Consider the following 19,340-nt stretch of genomic DNA (forward strand, 5'->3'; position numbering starts at 1 on the left):
AGCACAAAGCAGACGGTCAAAAAATTTTTGAAGCAGAGCTGACATATTAAAAACTTTTTGAAAAGTTTTTTTATTGAGGCTAAAATCAAAATGAAGCTTACCAGATTGGGGACAAAGTCATTTCACTTCCTGTCTAACCAAATTGCACATTAGTGCGGATTTTATATATATATAACTGATTATAAACTACAAGGTTTGGACACCAAACCTGTGAAAAAAATCAGTTAGACTGAACTCACGGGTTCTTTAGTTCATAAACTGTTAATGCTTTGTGTTTTGGTAGTCCGTCTACACCTGATTATATCTAATGAAGGACCGCAGAAATCAGGTCATCCATTCGTGATTCTTCATATCATTGTGTCAATTAAGCATGCAATCGAAACTGCAACTGCATGTGTGTTTGTGTACACAGAGTGGCAACAAAAAGTATTTGTCAATCACTGATTCTTCAAGTTGTCCCACTTATCCCACTACATCATTTTTTTTTACTACAATAGCTCTTCAACCATTTACACAATGAATGTAATTCCATGCGACACGTCATGTTGGTAGTGTGTTTACATAATGATACAAAGCTGCTTTTCTCAGCCTCAGAACCAGCTGATTCACGAAACTTGCGTAAACGGTCGAAGAAAAACGTGTGTTATGTGTAATATATGTATTACTTATATATATATATATATATATATATATATATATATATATATATATATATATAATTTTTCATCTAGACAGCTATAAGTTCTTACATTATCGGTATTCCTATGGTTACAGAAAACTAAGAAACACAGCGGCGCGCTGATATCCAACCACTATGTACATTTTGCGCACATTGCACTGAAGAAAATTGGTCATTCATGAATATACGTTGAAAAAGTGAAAAAATGTGTGATTCTCTCGACTTAAAATTTTCACACGTTTGACAAATGAAGCACGTTAAAACCACGGAAGAATTACGAATAAGCCATGCAAAGAACACGTTAATTATTGTTAATAATCATTGCACTGTTTATGTGCAATTCATTTGTGATTTGTGGTTAATACATAATTCAGTGTGATGTGTGCGCCATATACAAGATATACAAGTTACACATCAGTGATATATGCGTTAAAAGATTAATGCTGCTTACACACTAACGTGAAGTGTTGCAGAACAGCACAAAGACACTTTTCCCTGTTTCACAATCAACCGATTTACCGATTTTAGTTCCTTAAACACTTCACTGCTGTAAAGTGTTACATATCGTTTCAAAGCTTCAAAATATGCAGGAATTGCCTTAAGTGTGTCAACGGCTGAAGAATTACAATGGTCAATACAATATCAACATTGGATCTGTTGCTTGGGTGTTAAAGGGTTAATGTTCAACAATGATACATTTCAACTTTTAGAAATCTAAAGTTTTAAAAGAAGCTAGGATCTCACACCGTATGATTTTACTTTACTTTTTAGCAAATTCATTTGAATATGAAAAGGATCAATACCACTTATAATTTTATGTTAATACAAACATTTACAATCTGAAAAAACAAATTAGTTTTTTCAGAAAATGTCATAGTTTTTACTAAAATTAAGAACATCTTTGACTCTAATTTGATTTTACATTTTTACAGATTCGTGTCAATTTTAACTTTTAACACAAGTTCTTTACTCATAATATGCAAAAATAGAAAAAGGTAAACAAGAAACTGTAATATTTATAGGTCTGATTCCTTTTTGTTTTCTATATTAAGGCTCTATTATTTAAAAAAAAACGTGTTTATTCAAATATATACAACTTGCAGTATTTTATGTTAATAGAAAAAAAGAAACTTGCACTTTACCAGAGAAAAAATAATTAATCTGCAAAACCCAGAAAACCAAAGATATCTAAAAACTTGCAATTAATTATTAATTTTCGAAATAAACATGAAGGAAGAGCCATACTAATAACCAATTTTGTGAATTCGGCAAAAGTGACACTTTATTTTGGAATTAATTCGAAATAAAGCTCCTTTTAAATGGGGCCTATTTTGCAGCCTCCAGCATGGCAGCGTTAATTCTGATCTCTTTAGAAAGAACGCATCCTTGTTCTGTGGGCGTAATGTCATAAAAATTATGGTTATTGTAGATGGGCTTCATCCATTTCTGTCGTTTAATTGGAAAATGTAGCTGGAGAATAAAAACTGATCTTTGAAAAGCTGGGTGAAATGTAATTTCCCATCAGCCTAATGTGTTTGCAAGGCCTCAACCGTTTGTAAATATTAATAACAATAAATCGAGTTAGTGGAGTACCTTAGAAGAGCAAGCAAGTCACATGTGCATTCAGATCAGAGACCTGTTCTAAATGATAATTTCACGGCCATTTTGACTGCACATCCATCATAATGGCAAATCAAATGGTAATTATCATCAAGCTTTATCGGAATTAGGTCTGACAGCCGTCATGTCGTTTGCGCCTGAGTTTTCCATCATTTTTATACTGTTCTCTTCTGTTATGCTGGAGCTAATGTACTTACTTGATTGGCTTCCCAAAGTATTTGTTTCCAGCGCTGAGTCAAAGTTCGTACCTCAGATGAGATGAATAAAAGTTTATGTCGGCCAAAATCCTTCAAACAAAAGTGATCAGTCTCTACGAATTCTTTTCACAAACTTTTTTTCGTAAAGTTTTTGAATTGAGAAGCTGGTTCTTGGTTGAGGAACAATATTTTGGAGTACCTACCTGGAGTATTTAAGATAATGCCGATGTTTTACGGAGAGACTATACATTAATAAAGGAATGAAGTACTCTTAATTTATAGTAGAATAAATTAATTATTAGATCCCAAATAGTAGTTATAAAGATTGCTTTAAATTGTTGGGGGGGGGGGGGTGGAAAAGCAATGACTAAAAACAATAAAGTGTAAATAAAAAAGGGCTAATTACAGCTCATAGAATCAAGGATTGTCAGTAAATCAGTTTTTTTTTGTTATAGTGTCATTTAAATTCAAGCCTCACCTCACACCACAAAAAAAGTTTGTAAGTCAAAGTCAAAAATCAGCAAAATCCAAATCTCTTGGTTAATGATGGCTATATTCCTCAATGCTACATTTTCATCCTTTTCGTTAATTTTTAGCTTTTTCTTTGGGCTCATTACAAGTTTTAATGTCTTTTAACACCTTTTTTTTTTAAATATAGCTGCAGCAAATATTTACAAGTTGTTCGTTTTACATTAAAAATACTCTTTTTCAGACCAAGAAAGCAGCTGATACTAAATTATTATAAACAATTGAGATTCTTACAAAAATATAGTAAATTTCCCTTTTTAAGATAACACAACGCAGCTTAAATACAAATCAGATCCAATTGGTTATTTTTAATTGGATTTGAGATGATGTAACCTCCGATTTTGGTTAAAGTCTTCTTTTGATATCTTAACAAAAGCATCAGTCAAATTATTAAACAGTTGTCAGGGTTTTTAGTTTCCAGTTTTTCTTTTTACCATTAATGTGTTTCTTTCTGGGATGTACAAAAGCTTCATGTATTTTGAACCTGGAAGGTCATTCTGGACATGGACGAGGCCATATGTGCCCCTTTGACAGGCGTCTGCGATGGGAATCTTTAAGACACCTGCAGTAATTGCTTCAGGGGGCTTCAAAGAGGAAACACCTGAGCAGGAACAGTCTGTGACATTTGTGACAGACTGTAGCGCTACTCCTCTCCCACAGGTCGAACAACTTATCAGTCTCTGCCACTGACCTTTCTGTGCCAGACGCACACAAAGTGAGTCCCATCGTCTACCGACATGAGTTTGCTGGTTTCAAAAAAAAAGTAAAAACGGAGCAAATAAAAGTCGATGTTGGACCCAATAAATAACTTCCTTTAAGAAGCTGATCGTACTGAAGGTTTTCTTACCTTTTTCAAAAAAGACATAGATACTTAAATTTGAATAGAAAGCTAATTCAAATATGTAAAACATTTTCTATTATATGTCTCAAAAAATTCACAAAAAGCATAGCTGAGCCACCCTGTCACTCATATTTACCGATGCCATACAGAGTCGGGACTGGTTAGTTCTTGGATCCGCGACCTCCTGGGACCACCAGGTGCTGTAATTTACTGCAACCACATGGGGGCGCTCTGTAGTGATTCCAAGTCTGGATAAATGCAGCGGTTTGGGTTGGGTCATAAAAAACATGCGCCATCACAACAGTCCCTAGCTAATTGCAGAAGATACATTCTAGATATAACCTGGGATAGTGATACTTGAAAATTGTCATCTTTATTTGTTACAATAATTCTAGATGTTTTAAGGCTGGAAAACTCCACACAGTTAATACACATTTGTCAGGCAGACATGAACATTTTCACACTTTTCTCTTTTTTTATTTTAACTCTCAAAATTCAAAACTTGATAGGAAAATCCGTCCAGTATTATAGAATGAAACCAAAGAGTTCCTAGTGATCATAAAGACATGTAGATTTGGAAAGCTGAACGGATTCTGAATAGGTGATTGAGTGACAATGGTCTACAGCCAATCAGGAAGCAGAACTCAATGCGGTGTAATAAAAAAAAAGGATGCGCAATAACCCCCCAAAAAAATCTGCAAAACAGCAAAATCAACTGAGATATAGTGAGGAACCACGAGATACTGAAGCCAAATCATGTGTGAATTGAGGGAGGAATTGTTTTGGTGACTACTGAAGCCAAAAGGACAAACAAAGACACTCAAAAATGCATTAACGAAAACTCTCAAGATAATATCCCAATATTCATGTTCCAAGTATGAATGGGGTCATCACTGTCTGGTTTGACTCCATCACCCTCCAGGTTCCTCCGTGCTCTGGCAGGATTTCTTCCTTTATTCATGACAATAGCCTGGATATTTTCAGTAGCCTTGATCGTCAAAGGCATTGTCGGCGATAAAGAGTCGAGGCTAAAGGAGACCGTGAGGATCATGGGTCTGAGAGGCGAAGTCTACTGGTCGACCTGGCTCCTGACTTGTCTGCTGCCAATGGCCATCAGCTCCGTCTTACTTACAATCATAATTAAGGTGATTTAATTAAGAATAACTTTAAAGTGGCTCAAAAAGGACCCTATGATTTTGGAGAGTTTTACTATTTGGTCTTAAGAAAATGTTGCAATCAATTCACAAGTAAGACCATTTAAAGCATTAAATACAATGTACAGCCGCTTATTTGTTTGCAAAAAAAGGCCAAAAATTGCAAAAAGCATTGAATAGAATTCACTTTGTATTCAAAAAATTTGAATACTTTTGTCTCCGTACACAATGAAATTCCCTTCTTTGGATTTATGCTTTATGCCGTTTATGTCCACTATTTGGTCTGAAAAACTCATTCATAATATATTTGCAAAAAAAACAGAACCTTATTTTCATGCCAACCAATGTAGTCTTGTTTGGTTGCATCAGAGTTTAGGGGAATTTTCGTACCTACCTGAATGTAGAGTACTATTGCGATAGACTTGTCTATATTGGACCAAATAATTCAATGAGAATCCGTCCCACATGTCTTGTCAAGAACTTATTGCTCCACCTTAACTCTCCAACATCCAAAAAGGGTTCTTTGTCTAGCAGGCAGAGTGAAAAGTGTGAAACAGAAAATTTTTGGGCAAATGTCCATTATATTCAAATCATTAACACTCCGATCCACTCTGCTTGGTCTGACAAGCCATAAAAAACGCACAAATGGGTAATGTCCTGGAACCTCTTTGTTCACCTTAGATTCCTTGAAAATGGAGACTAAAAAGCAATAGCAACTGGTTTTTGCTCAAATTCTTGACACATTACACTCAACAGACATGGGGATCAGTGTGAACTAGAGGAGGGACCAGTTGCATTCTGAAACAGTGTCTCAGAATCACCTTTTCTCCAGGCTAACCCTATTGTGCTTAAAATAAAATCAAACACAATCATTTGAATCTGTCTGTTTGCTAACAACTCAATTGTGTTACTTTAATTTTTTTGACAGTTCTATTCCCTTTCCTCACCTAATTATTTTTTCGCAGTACGGAAAAGTCCTGCAGTACAGCGACCCCTCTGTCGTCTTTATCTTCCTCCTGGTGTTTTGCCTCTCCACCATCTCTGAGTGCTTCTTGATTAGCGTCTTCTTCTCCAAAGCCAACTTAGCAGCAGCGTGTGGCGGCCTCATCTACTTTCTCCTCTACCTGCCCCATGTTCTGTGCTACGCATGGAGGGATGTCATGGGCTTTCAGGCCAAAGTTGGAGTGGTAAGTCTTTTTTTTGTTAAATTTTTATCATTTTCTTCTGCTAATGTAGACATCCGTTGTGGGGGTTAAGATGTTTTTGGCAATTTAATCTCACTTTACCTGTCACAGTTGTTTGTTCTTTAAGCCTTAGTCAAATGCACCGGTGGAAGGGTTGATCCATGTGATACTTCAGATTTAATTTGGTTGTTCAAGGCTGTGGAGGGTCAAATAGGAGTGGTCATACCTCAATGGTAGCACAGGAGTGTCTTGAAGTGTCTTTGAGGCTTGTACAGCCAACCCATTGTTGAAAAGGGGTCACATGATTCTGGTATGTAAATTATGACATCTGGTCGATACAAAGGTGTAAGTACTGGCACCTTACTGACCCTGCACAAATTTTTCACGCATAGGGTGTGCATGAGATATATTTGTGCTCATAAGACTTCCGTAGGATGCCAACACAAACTACGCTCCGATTGTCTCCCCACACTTATAACATGAACACCACTCATGGGCCCCTTGCGCAGTCCGAAGGATATGGGGGGAAACTCCACACAACACGTCTCACTTTTATGTACCCTTGCTTGTCATATAAGTTGTATTGTACACTGCGACCTGTCGCTCACAACATGCCAGTATTCAACATTGTTTCGCCCATTTTTCGCCCCAAGGCAGCCTGTATCCACCTGTAAAGGCAGCACACTCTGGGCACGTGATTCACATTCAAAAACACCTTCAACGCGGTTCTTGAATCGCTACCCGATGGTAGCGCATGTACTCACAGCTGTAAGAGGCCTGGTGCTAAATGTCGAAGCGGTGCAAATGTATAGAGTCTCGCTCCAGGCTTTTTCTTTCACAGCTCTTATACAACATATAAAAGACTTGATGTTAAACTGTTCTGTAAATTAAAAAGGATGCTTCTCGTACATTGCTACCAAATCTGAGTCAGATTCCAGAGTTCAACTGGTTTAACTTTCAATGCATGTTTAATGGCCACTCGTTTTGTACTTAGAGCCCGAAAATGGACTTAAAAACTTGCATAGCAATTCATAAACACAAGAATTTTGAATGTGGATGCCCGAAGTGAGGATATATGCACATTTACATAGACTTTTCATTGGAAGTGGTTGCGTGAACGATCGTTTACAAGGCCGGTGTGAACGTAGCATTTTAGCACTTTTTATTGTGAAAAATGTGCGCCATCATCAGCGTCAACACCATCATTCATGGTTCTGGTGATTTTTCTGTTATTTTTGTTTTACTTTTATTCCAAGTTTTCTAAAAATGAAATAAAAAAGGGAACAATATATTACCGGGTAGCAAGTACCAAAGACTAAAGTATGCATAGAGATTTTCTGCCAATGTCTAGACAGAGAAAGTAAATAGTGTACCATCTAATAATCTTTTGCTGCAGTGCAGATTCTGTTGCACCAATGTAGTTGAGAGTGCACAGAACCCATAATCTCAGTTTTTTGCGCAAAAATCCTAATCACAACGTCTTTTTCTTGATGTCCACAATGTGGCATCAGATGTATGGCCGCTACAAATCGGTTCTGGTTTGAAACAGGTTCTTACCTTAGCCTCTGGCACCAGCTTCTTTACTTTCAGCTTTACTCAGTCCTTTTTTTCTTTTCCACTGAACAGCCATTCCAGTCAAACAGACGAAATTGCCTCCCTATAATCAGGTGCCACAGTCACCTTTTTGCTGACTACACATTTGACAGGTAGAGCTCAGCGGGAGCGATCCACCTTCAGCTAAGGAAGCGCTCAGGTTATGCTAGGCTTTCTGAGTCAGCTCTGATAAAACCCAACTGTATTCCCTTTTATTGTCCAGGCTGTACTGCATGAGCCAGGCAGCGAGACAAAGAGCAGTCCTCTGCACTGCTGTGGGCTACTCTGTGGCTCAAATTATATTGAGATCAGAAGCAGGAAAAGAGGAAAAGGCCGCGTTTTTCTACGACGCTCAAAAGAGCCCATGAGACTTTTATTTGTACGACAAAAGGAAGTGAGTATTTGCATGTAATTAGGGCGGGGTGTGTTAAGGTTAAAAACGTTCTGGCAATGCATGCTGGACATATGTGTGTAAATACATGTGGATAACATTGGCAAAAAAATTGAAAAAAAAAAACGAGGTAAAACTTTTGAAACTGTGGTCAACTTAGTTACGATTTGGACGTTTACCGCATCCAGCTGCAGCTACAATTTAATTGTCTTTACAATATATACTGCAACTGAAACTATGTACACACTGCTCAGCGTGCGTTCAAGCGCCTTCTTTCAATTAAAGATCAATGTAAACTTCTTTGCACATGTGTAAGTGTTTTTGGGCTCTTTGTAAAAAACACGCAGCCATTGAACATGTTGAATGTTAAAGCAGGTCCAACTTTGACAAGTCAGGGACTCGGATTTGGTATTATGTCTAGATGACGTTCCCTTTAATTCAAGGAAGTGCCAACCGTTTAAAAATAGTCCGGCCTTAATTATATGACAACAAGATCTGTAGAAAAAAAGCCTGGAGCTAGATTCACAAAATTTGCACCACTTTGTCATTTCGCAGCAAGCCTCGTCCAACTGTAGGTGGAGGACATGCGCTAGTATCGGGTAGCGACAATCCAGTGTGAACACCATGGGCTAAACACATGTACAAGAATGCGCTTTAGGCTTATTTTATGTTTATAAGATGGGTCTGCGGTTTAATGTAGCATCATTTAGCCGGCTGCACAAAAGGAATGTGGAATAAGAAATATGGTAGGCTTCAAGGTTACCCAGCTGTGCAATGTTTGTGTAAACACCTGTGCAATTTCATATGATGCATCCAAAGAGTGTTCTGAAAGTATTAGTCTCTAATGCAACACTATGGCTCCAATTCTACACATCCTGCTGCAGTCTGACCGTCTGAATGACCAGTTTGACATGCGTTCAATAGAGTCGGCTTGTTTTTTTGTCAGCTTCCCAAGCTGTGCCCCCTTTCCCAACAGCCAAAGGAGTGGGCTTCTGTTGTTTTGTCAGCCGTTCGTACAGAGGTCAGGGATTGCAGCCCGCCGTGCCCCGCTGTCAACCCTCATCTAGCCACCGATTGGCAGACGGGCAGCGGAGGACGTGGCAGAAAGTCGCCAGCGGCAGCAGTGGCCAGGCTCGGGGTTTTGGCGCCATCGCTGCAGAGCCTGCTTCTCCATGTGTGGTTGTGCGACAACGCCTTATCATGGAGATTTGTCTCTCAGGCTCCGGCGAGCACGTCTGCCGGCGCAGAAATGCTGCAAGCAAATGGGGTGTGATGAAACAGCTGGCGGGGGTACATGGCCAATCAGAGGCCGTGGCAGACGAGGCCTCGTGGGCAAAGCATCATTTGCCGCTTCCTGCTGTACGAAAGATCAAACAAATCTTTGTTGGCACCAGATGTATTCTAGTGTCCGTCTTGTCATTGTGGTAATAATGATGTATTATGTCCAAGCTTTTATACATTTTTATATTATTATTTAACCATACTTTACAAAATGTACAATGAGATACTATTATACACCGCAGGAATACTTTTGGGAAAATATTGTAGTGCTTCTGCTTAGTTTTTACCACGCACACCTGCCAAAACCTTGTGAACTGATTAATCCATGTAATCTTATTTGTTAATAACATTATTCCTTATTTAACTACTTCATTTGGGACTTGGGAACAACATTTTCTTGGCTAGAAATTCTTTCTAGGCAAGCAACCAGGATTTAACGTCCTGGCTAAGCTGATTCCCTCTGTTCCCGTCTTAATGGCCCAATGCGTTAACTTTCACCAGCTGCTAAACTCCAACTGCATATTTAGTGTCTTGTCTGGGAGTGCTGCGCCATACTCGCAAAGAGCGAACGAGCGTGCTCGATCAATTCTGGAACAATCATTTCAACGTTTTCCTCTCCGTTCCGTCCCAGAGTCTACTGTCATGCGTGGCCTTTGGCTACGGCTGCGAGAACCTCTCCAAGTTTGAGGAGCAAGGCGTTGGGATTCAGTGGCACAACATCGCTACGAGTCCAGAGGAAGGACAGCGCTACACCTTCATCGTCTCTATACTGATGATGCTTTTAGATGCTGCCATATACTGGGTGCTCACCTGGTACATTGAGAACGTTTTTCCAGGTAATGTTTGGGTTTCCAAAACCATGTTTCATCACCGGTGAAAACGTTTTTTTGTGTTTTTTTTTTAAAGGGAGTAGATACAAAAGAGGGCTGCATGGTGGTGTTGTGGTTAGCGCTCTCTAGATAGGCTCAAATCCCAGAGATTTGAACCTTTCTGTGTGGAGGTCACACGTTCTCCCCCTGCATAAATTCGGTCTCTCTGGGTTCTCCCAAGACCAACTTATTAGGTTAACTAGTAATGCTAAATTGTCCCTTAACAGTGATACTGATAGGGCACCTGTCCAGGGTGAACCAACCTTCACCCATAACAGTAGGGATAGGCTCCAGCAACATTGTTACCCCAAACGGGACTGAGCGAGTTTGAAAAAAGATCGAATGGAGATATGAAGTAACATGCAAATAAAATTTTATGTTCCTGCTAGAAAGTACAGGAAATTACCAAAGGCTATTAGTGTGTGGGGGGGGGGTGTTAACCATATAAAGTGATACCAACAACCCGTCTATAGTATAATAATTTCATTATATTATTCTTACCACCCTTATAACATCTGAACTTTGCTAAATTTAAGATCAGTCTGAAGCATGAGCCAGAAACTAAAACATCTATGCAAATGTGAGCTTTTAAGCCACTTAAAAGTGGCTCCACCTGCGAGACAAAGCAGATCTTTAGAGGGAAAAAAAGACCCAATTGAGATTCTAAACACACTCAGGGGGGGCCTCAGAATTATTTTTGCCCGAGGCCCACACATCCCTTTGAGACGGCCCTATCACCATTAAGTCACTTTTAAATTTGCACTTTTCTCAAAGTGCAAATTAAATGCTACTCCCTTAAAGAAAAAAACAAAAAAAAACGTATTTGTTCATTTTATGCTTTGCTCTGTAATATTTGAAATGTTGTACTAAACATGTAACGTAAACAATGTTCATCAGGTCAATATGGAATCCCTAGGCCGTGGTACTTCCTCTTCACTTATTCTTATTGGTTCGGAAAAACATCAGTTCCCGAGGACATCCCAGATAACTTTAAGCTGCTGAAACGCTCCAGTGTACCAAATGGTAAACTCTGATTGAAATCTCATTGTTACCTCTGATAATTTAACCTATTACAACACAATTGAAAATTTTTTTACACTTTGTTCAGGTACTAAGCAAACAAAATTAGCATGGTGTTGTAAATTGGGACTCGATGCAAGCAAACATTTCCACTTTACTTTGTATTTCTAGTAATTATATTAATTTTATGTTGTTTCTTTTAAGATATATCAGAATTTCTTTAACACTTTAAATTTGGATGAATATATATATATTTATTTTTACACCATTTACATGTTAGGTTTATTCCATTGCAAAAAAAAGGACTTGTCTAGCTGGAAAAATATGTTGTTTCAAATATCCCCATTATAGTATAGAGAAAGAACTACCATTTAAAAATATTTTTCTGTGGTTAATTTTTATTTTTAGAATTTTTGGAGAAACCAGATCCTAACATGAAGGCTGGGGTTTCCATCCGTAACCTTGTCAAAATCTATAAGACTGGGAAGAAAGTGGCAGTGGACGGGCTGAGCGTGGACTTCTATGAGAATCAGATCACATCTTTCCTTGGCCACAACGGAGCAGGAAAAACAACTACAATGTATGTTTTGCTTTCTTATATAACTTTGATCGTTTTTTTTCTTTCAAAAATTTGAAGCGTTTAGTATATTCATTTTTTTTTTTTCTTAATCTTTGTAAAAATTTCAAATGTGAATTCTCTGCGATAGAATCATCTGATTCCATCGTGTAAAACTTCATTACTGTTGCATATCAACAAAAAGCTACTTTTCTTCATCTGCTGGAATTACATTATTTGCGCAGACAGTTGAAAAGTTATGGTAGTTAAAAGAACGTCTGAAGCTAAATTCTGAAGCTCAGGAAAACACAAAAGAATTATGCTAATCATGTAGGCGATCGAAGAGTTACGCCATGTCAAATAGCGTGTTATTTACAATGTACGAGAAGCATCTCAGGTGCTAAAGGGATAATCCTTTTGAGAGAAAAAATGTAGCAATAAATTCTGACATAAGAAGTCTGCCCCAATTAACATTTATATATTTTAATTTTAAACTAAAACATTTCAAATATAGATTTCTTTGCTACACATGACCTGAGATATATATATATATATATATATATATATATATATATATATATATATATATATATATATATATATATATATATATATATATATGTATGTATATATATATATGTATGTATATATATATATGTATATGTATGTATATATATATATGTATGTATATATATATATGTATGTATATATATATATATATATATATATATATATATATATATATATATATATATATATATATATATATATATGTGTGTGTGTGTATTGAGAGGACCATTATCACTCAGTTGTTGCTTCCATAGTAGTAGGAATCTAATAGATGTTTGAAAAATGGTGAAAAGGTCAGGTGGGGTTTTGGATGACAAAATAAACGAGACCCAGCGGCCCACAAGAATGAGCCAGAGCGGCGGAGAGAGCAAACGATGCAGGACTAAGGGCTGCGAGGAAACTGTGGGCAACTGGAACGAGACATTTCTGAGCACAGAGAGGAAAAGGACAAAGAGAGGACTTGGTCACACTCTGTTGATGAGTTTCCAGCAACCGCATCAGAGTCGTGTCCCAACAACTGATCTATGATTTAGAAAATGAATCACATTTTTCTCAGCATGTTTTTCAGCATATGAAAGTACTTATAAATGGAAAAACTTGAGTATAAGGTAAATAATTTGTATTGCTTTTTGTTTTTCCAGGGGCTTATAAGGAATTGCAGCTTTTACAAAGACATTTTTTTCTACTTTATTTTTACCATGTCTTTTCCAGTCATTAATATTTACAGACACAAAACAATAAAAACAAAAATCTGAATATCCCTGACACTTTTGTTTTGGTGACCTTAGTGGATTTTGTCACAATTTTTTTTAACCCTTTAAAAGATTCTTGCCACGTTCGTTTTTCTGATAGTTTCTACCACTGTGATATCATCGTTTTATGAAGGGTCGGTCACTATACCAAAAATTCGTTTTCAACGTGACTACGTGTGTGCAAATTTTAGTTTGTTTTAGAGTCTATGGTGGGGACAACATTTTTGCTCAAAGATGCTGCAAGACAGAAAAATTGTGAAAACAATCTGGTCCTTGCAGTCAGGTTTGCTGTGGGACAGAACTACTTTTATACTATTTAAAGAGTAAAAAAAGAAGGAAAAAGATTGAAAATTTCATTATTGTCATAAATAAAAAAGCCTGAAAAAGGCTGCACTTAACATTTCTTTGATATCTTCTTTTGCAGGTCAATTCTGACAGGCTTGTTTCCACCTACTTCGGGAACGGCGCTCATCAACGGCTACGACATTCGCACCGACATGGACAACATTCGGAAGTATCTGGGAATGTGTCCTCAACACAATGTCCTATTTGACGAGTACGTGGATGTGTTTTTAACAAAATCAGTTGTGGTTTTTTAATGCTCCTATCTGTTTTTCCCCCCCGCCCAGGTCCGTCGAGGGTAGAAGGGTAATGAAGGCTGATGGTTGCATTTTTTTTTTTAATGTCATACGGTGTTCCTTCGTCTATTGTTGCGTTCCGTAAATAACTTGCAATATGTAAAATTACTGAATTACAGCGGTTTTTAGGCTGTAAAACCATCACTATACTCTTTATACACTTTTCAAAGACAAACATGAGCATTTTTACACTGTTCTCTCTAGTTTAAACTCTCAAAATGTTAATCTTTATTAAAAAAAAAAGTCCAGCATTATAGAACGAAAACAAAGATCTGCTAGCAGTTGTACAATTGTGCAACTCTGGCAAGCTTAACACATAGTGCGCAAGAGACACAGCTGAAAAGAGATTGATGTACAGAGTCTACAGCCAATTAGGATACAGAACACTGCACTGTAAAAAAATAAATAAAGGATGTTAAATAGCACTGAAAGAAATGAACAAATCAGCCAAATTGTGAAAGTTGAACCACTTTACCTGTTATTGCCCTTGGAAATATGGATATGTTCCTGGTGCCAGCCCTTTTTCTCCTCCTACTGCACAGGTGCAAGAGGTCCCAAGGTCAAATCCCAGACAAGCCCCTAATTTGTTACGGTGGCTCTTCACCATAACAAAGCAGAAGGGATATGAAGGCGACTTTAGCAATAACAGAGTATTTAATGAAAATATTCATCTTCTTGACCCTTTTTGTCCCTTTTGGGGTCACAGGGCTGGTGGAGCCTTTCCCGGCCACGAATAATAAACAACCAAAAAAACAGAAAGGTGTTGTGTTGAATGAGTGCCTGGGTGTGTGAGGCTATGTTTGTGGATGGAGTATAAACCAAACCAATGGGACAAAACTAAAGAGTGGAAGAAATGAGAAGCCTGGTGTCTTGGAACAGGGGTGCAGCAAAGACCTGGACACAGCAGGACGACCAGAGGGAGAGTACACCCGAAGAGCTCCTACAAGCAGAGCTTGTATTGCCGTCATCGGATTTCAAACACCTGTGCAGGAGGAGGGAGACAAAGGGCAGGCACCAGGAACACACCCACATGGCCCGGGGCTACAGAAATTCCCAATATACACCGATTATGTGGTCTAGGTCAGAGCTTTAGACGGGCTTTATCAAAGATCACTTACAGGTAGAAACCAGGACTTTTGGCCAAACTATACTAAACTTATAATAAGAAGGGTAACCTCGAGTGATTTTTTTTTTTTTTTTTTATTAATAGTGTGTTACTGTACTCAATCCAATTACAACCCTGTTGAGGAACCTTTACAGTCAGTCACACAACACCTCATCAACTTTTATGGCTGCCACTGCTTACATGTGGCTTTACACAAACAGCTGAGCCGAATCCGACAGCGTATAGTAAATTAGCCGTCTTCATTATCAGCTTATTACAACCTCGCCTCCACTGTAATTGTTGCCGCTGATTTGCTTACTCTGCAAACAGATTACGTTATCTCTGTTACCGCCGCTAATCCTCGATTCCTTTATTTGCGCTCATGTCTACGAACATCTCTTTACTTATTAATGCTCTACAGGCCTGCTTCTAACCAACATGCTGAGATGTCTTGTAATTCACACGTGTTTTAGTACAGCTATTCAACACTATCTAGACACAGTATAGGATTCATGTACCTGATTACAAGTGCTGACTCAAAGCCTCGAACAGACAAGAAATAGTTTTAAGTGTGGAGAAGTTGCATGAAAATTTACAGTCATCTCTCAAAGTTTTACCACGTTTGGGGCACCCAGCAATGAACACAGAGGATCATGTTACCCTTTTTTTTTCTGAGCAAAGATCTGAAGCTGGTGTGTGTGTTGACGGGGAAAGTTCCTTTGCTTGCTCTAAACAAAAAAGCCATGAAAGTATGGAAAATGGTGGACTGCACTTTTTCAATTCAACCATACAAGCAAACTCACACCAAACGGGATTTGCCCTAACGTGAAACGTTAGGTCAATGTACAGACCCAAGCAGAGGTCCTGCAGGGCATTTTGAGTGTCAGGTGCAGTGAAGAATTTGTCTTGCATCAACAAATCAGGAATTCAGCTTTGATATGTTTATAATGGGATTTGCGGGCAGAGTCCAAAACCAAAATGGAGGAGAAACTGATTGTTCTACTCCTGACCTTTAAGATTTTTCTTATTTGTATTGAGACAACAATAAAAAAATGCTTATTTTTATGTCTTTTCATACTAATGCGGGTCAGGAAATTGGATAACAGACAAACAGAGTTTGAGTGATCTCATAAACCCAGACACAGGGTCGTGATTATTGACACTTCTATAGAGGTCTTCCAAATAAATCAACCTTATCTGTCGACTACACCTGTGTCTTCCATACATTGACTGTATATCTGTATTTCTCATTTACAGTCAATGTATGGAAGACACAGGTGTAGTCAACCTAATCTGTCGACTACACCTGTGTCTTCCATACATTGACTGTATATGAGAAATACAGATATACAGTCAATGCTTCCTTGTAGCGATGAGGCTAAAAACTTTTGACGATAGCTAGTCCAACTGACATTAGAAGAGCCAAGTTTAAAAACTAATTTTGGATAAATTTGACAAATGTCAACTGAGCACTGTCTTGCTTGTAGAAGTATTGGAACTGATCAATATTCTATGCAATATGCAATATTCTATTTTAATCTAAGTTTATCCTTTTTTGTTCTATACTAAACCATTCCCTAAAAATGTGCACATGTTGTACATCACAAGCACAGCTATTAACCATTGAAATTACCGCTAAAAATATCAGACCTCTATCCCTCTTTAAAGTTATAACGTTTGTGCTAATGTAGAGGTGTCAGAATGTTCCTTTTTTCTTCTAATTTTTATGGAATAAGAGGTTCACATTTAAAACTCTTTTTGCCATACTTGGAACCACAAGTGTCAGTCAAACAAGTCTTCTGAAATTCTGCCAGGCTGACGGTTGAGGAGCACATATACTTCTACGGGCGTCTGAAAGGACTCAACCCCAGCGAGCTTCAGACCGAGATGGACCAGATGATTAAAGACGTCGGCTTATTGCACAAGCGAAAAGACCTTGTTAAGAACCTGTCAGGTGAGTTTGTGTGCATGCCGACAAATATTTAGCATCTGGGGCTCTGACTGCCATTATGCAGAGCTGTAAATTTTGGCTTTGATGTGTGCAGGATGTGTGTGCCCTCTGCTTTAATTTCCCCAAGGAAGACATATTATCTGTAGATTATAACCACAGTTGGGGATATGCTATTCTGCAGCCGGGGTGTGTGGCTGTCTCACATATTCCCTGTACTTGGGTGTCATAGGTTGTAATTCATTGTCTGGGGTGCATGAGCAGGCAGTACTTGATAAATTGTTCCCAGTCACGGGTTGCTTGTGAGCAAAACCACTGAAATATGACTTTCAAGGTTGATCTATGCTGACTTTTCCACTACATTAGCACTACATTGGATGCATTTTGAAGAGCTCGCTAAGAGAGTGGTGGTGGAAATTATGGCAGCAAGGTGTATCTGCTTCCCAGACATAAGTCATCTTACTCCATCCAAAAGGCAATATAACATAGAAGGATAAACCTTGACATGTTTATTCCATAATCACTTTCTGATATTGTGTCCACATCATATTTGAAACCTGACACTGATGAATAACTGGGTAGTTTTTTTTTTCTTAAACTCAATGCAAAATGTGTCGACTCACCAAACAACAACCTGTCTTTTTTTGTGGCCTGTCAACAACCTGTCTTTTTTTGTGGCCTTGGTGATCCTTGGTGATCTGTCCCTGCCTTTACTCTTTAGTAGCTGAGTAGGATCCAGCAAGACCAAAACCCCAAACGTAAATGAAACATGTACAGAACATGGATGGCTCGATGGACGTTTTGTGTGTTAAATCCAGAACTGAGTTGAGATCCCGGACAAGCCCCCAATTTGTTATGCAAAAGTCCTGTGGAGGAAGAAGCATGGGTCAGTCAGGAAATCAGCAGACTCTATTTGACGCATAAGAAATCCAAAAAAAACAAAAAAACACCCACTCTGACAACTAAACACCTAACTAGGTCGAAACAAAAACTTGGCATACATATATTTTAGATCAGTGTGTGAAAACCTCTGTCACCGTTGCTCATTTACATTGTTTGGGGTTTTCAGGTGGCATGCAGAGAAAGCTGTCGGTGGCTATAGCATTTGTTGGCGGTTCAAAAATTGTCTTCTTGGATGAACCTACAGCAGGAGTGGACCCTTTTGCCCGCAGAGGTATCTGGGACCTGTTGTTAAAATACAAAAAAGGTAAGGATTCATATATGCCACAGTTTCTATACTAAGATGTAATTATTATTAGTCCAGGACTAGATAAAATGGGAACATGCTGCTTAAAATTTGGTCTGGTGAAGGGTTATGTCAGATGTTTGACTGACAGGGCTGGAATATTTACAGTATGAGAGCATGAGGAATAACACTTTCCAATTAAAATACATATAAAGACATTGAATAGGCAAACACTGATATTTACCACAAGTAAATCCAATGGTTCTGCCAAATACACGTTCTGCCAAATACATTCATTCAAAAAAATCTGTTTCTGAGAAAATCAAAGTGGATTGAGCTTCATTTTTACTTTTGTTTATGAGGCTGTCCATAAAGAAAAAAAGACTAAACTAATCTCTCACAGCAACAATTCTGATATTCCAAAAATAAACTGCATCCACTGCTGCCGCTTATAAAAATAAAGACACTTTGGTAACATCATGATAATAAAACAAATTACGGTTGTTACTCCTAAACAACAAAGTGGGATAATCAAAGAGCAGACCAAGTCAACCAATCCTCCCACATTTTACCGCTTTACCGCCCTCTGAAGGCGTCAACGTAACCCAAGATTTTCTGACATCGAGGGGGTTCAAAATGCCCTTGTGAACATGTCAAATAAAATTGAGATTCCTTTTGGGGCCATACTCATTAACACAGAGAAAATAGATTTAGACCATTGACTGTTAATGGTTGACAGTCAAAACAGGAAGTACCCGCTGGCTCCTTCTGAGACTTCTAATGAAAAAATAAACAGCTAATACTCAATCATTATATCTGTCAGAATAACCATTGTTGCTCTTCTACAGTTTTTTTAACACGTTCCGAGTAATCCTATTTTCCTTATGATGTTTTTTTTTAGAAGGGTAAATTATTTAAATGATCAGATTCCTCAATACAAGTAGGTGGTGCCTCCTGGCCATTACGTCAAAAGCTTGAAAACATTTGATTGACAGATCTCTTGTAGCCCACTTTCAAGTTGACGGGTGTGGAGGTCTAACAAGTTCACGCCTGATTGGCAAGAGTGGTCCGATCACTCCTTACTGAAAAAACCTGGCTCTAACATGGTGGCATCCATATAGCAAAAAAAAAAATGGTTGCAGGCAGAAGTTAGCCACTTACTCGGTTAAGTTCTTTATACAATCAATGGTTTTGACCAGCAGACCACGTCTATTAAAAAGCATATTAA

General features: G+C 38.1%; 1 protein-coding gene across 5 annotated transcripts in view; it reads left to right on the forward strand.

Moving 5' to 3' along the window:
* LOC101164844 (phospholipid-transporting ATPase ABCA1) overlaps nucleotides 1-19,340 on the forward strand; it is a 238,054-nt gene that overhangs the window by 91,554 nt on the left and 127,160 nt on the right. For 4 of the 5 annotated variants that reach the window (XM_078936178.1, XM_078936179.1, XM_023965796.2 and 1 more), the window contains exons 14-20: nucleotides 5,985-6,206; nucleotides 10,100-10,304; nucleotides 11,235-11,360; nucleotides 11,766-11,937; nucleotides 13,660-13,791; nucleotides 16,793-16,932; nucleotides 17,996-18,133. In XM_078936178.1, coding sequence (XP_078792304.1) covers nucleotides 5,985-6,206; nucleotides 10,100-10,304; nucleotides 11,235-11,360; nucleotides 11,766-11,937; nucleotides 13,660-13,791; nucleotides 16,793-16,932; nucleotides 17,996-18,133 — 1,135 coding nt within the window. Of the gene's footprint in view, nucleotides 1-4,787; nucleotides 5,011-5,984; nucleotides 6,207-10,099; nucleotides 10,305-11,234; nucleotides 11,361-11,765; nucleotides 11,938-13,659; nucleotides 13,792-16,792; nucleotides 16,933-17,995; nucleotides 18,134-19,340 lie in introns of all 5 variants that reach the window. The other variant, XM_078936180.1, reaches the window with a different exon arrangement.

This window comes from Oryzias latipes, chromosome 18, assembly GCF_053564925.1.
Source record: "Oryzias latipes strain Hd-rR chromosome 18, Olatipes_Hd-rR_3.1".
Taxonomy (NCBI): domain Eukaryota; kingdom Metazoa; phylum Chordata; class Actinopteri; order Beloniformes; family Adrianichthyidae; genus Oryzias; species Oryzias latipes.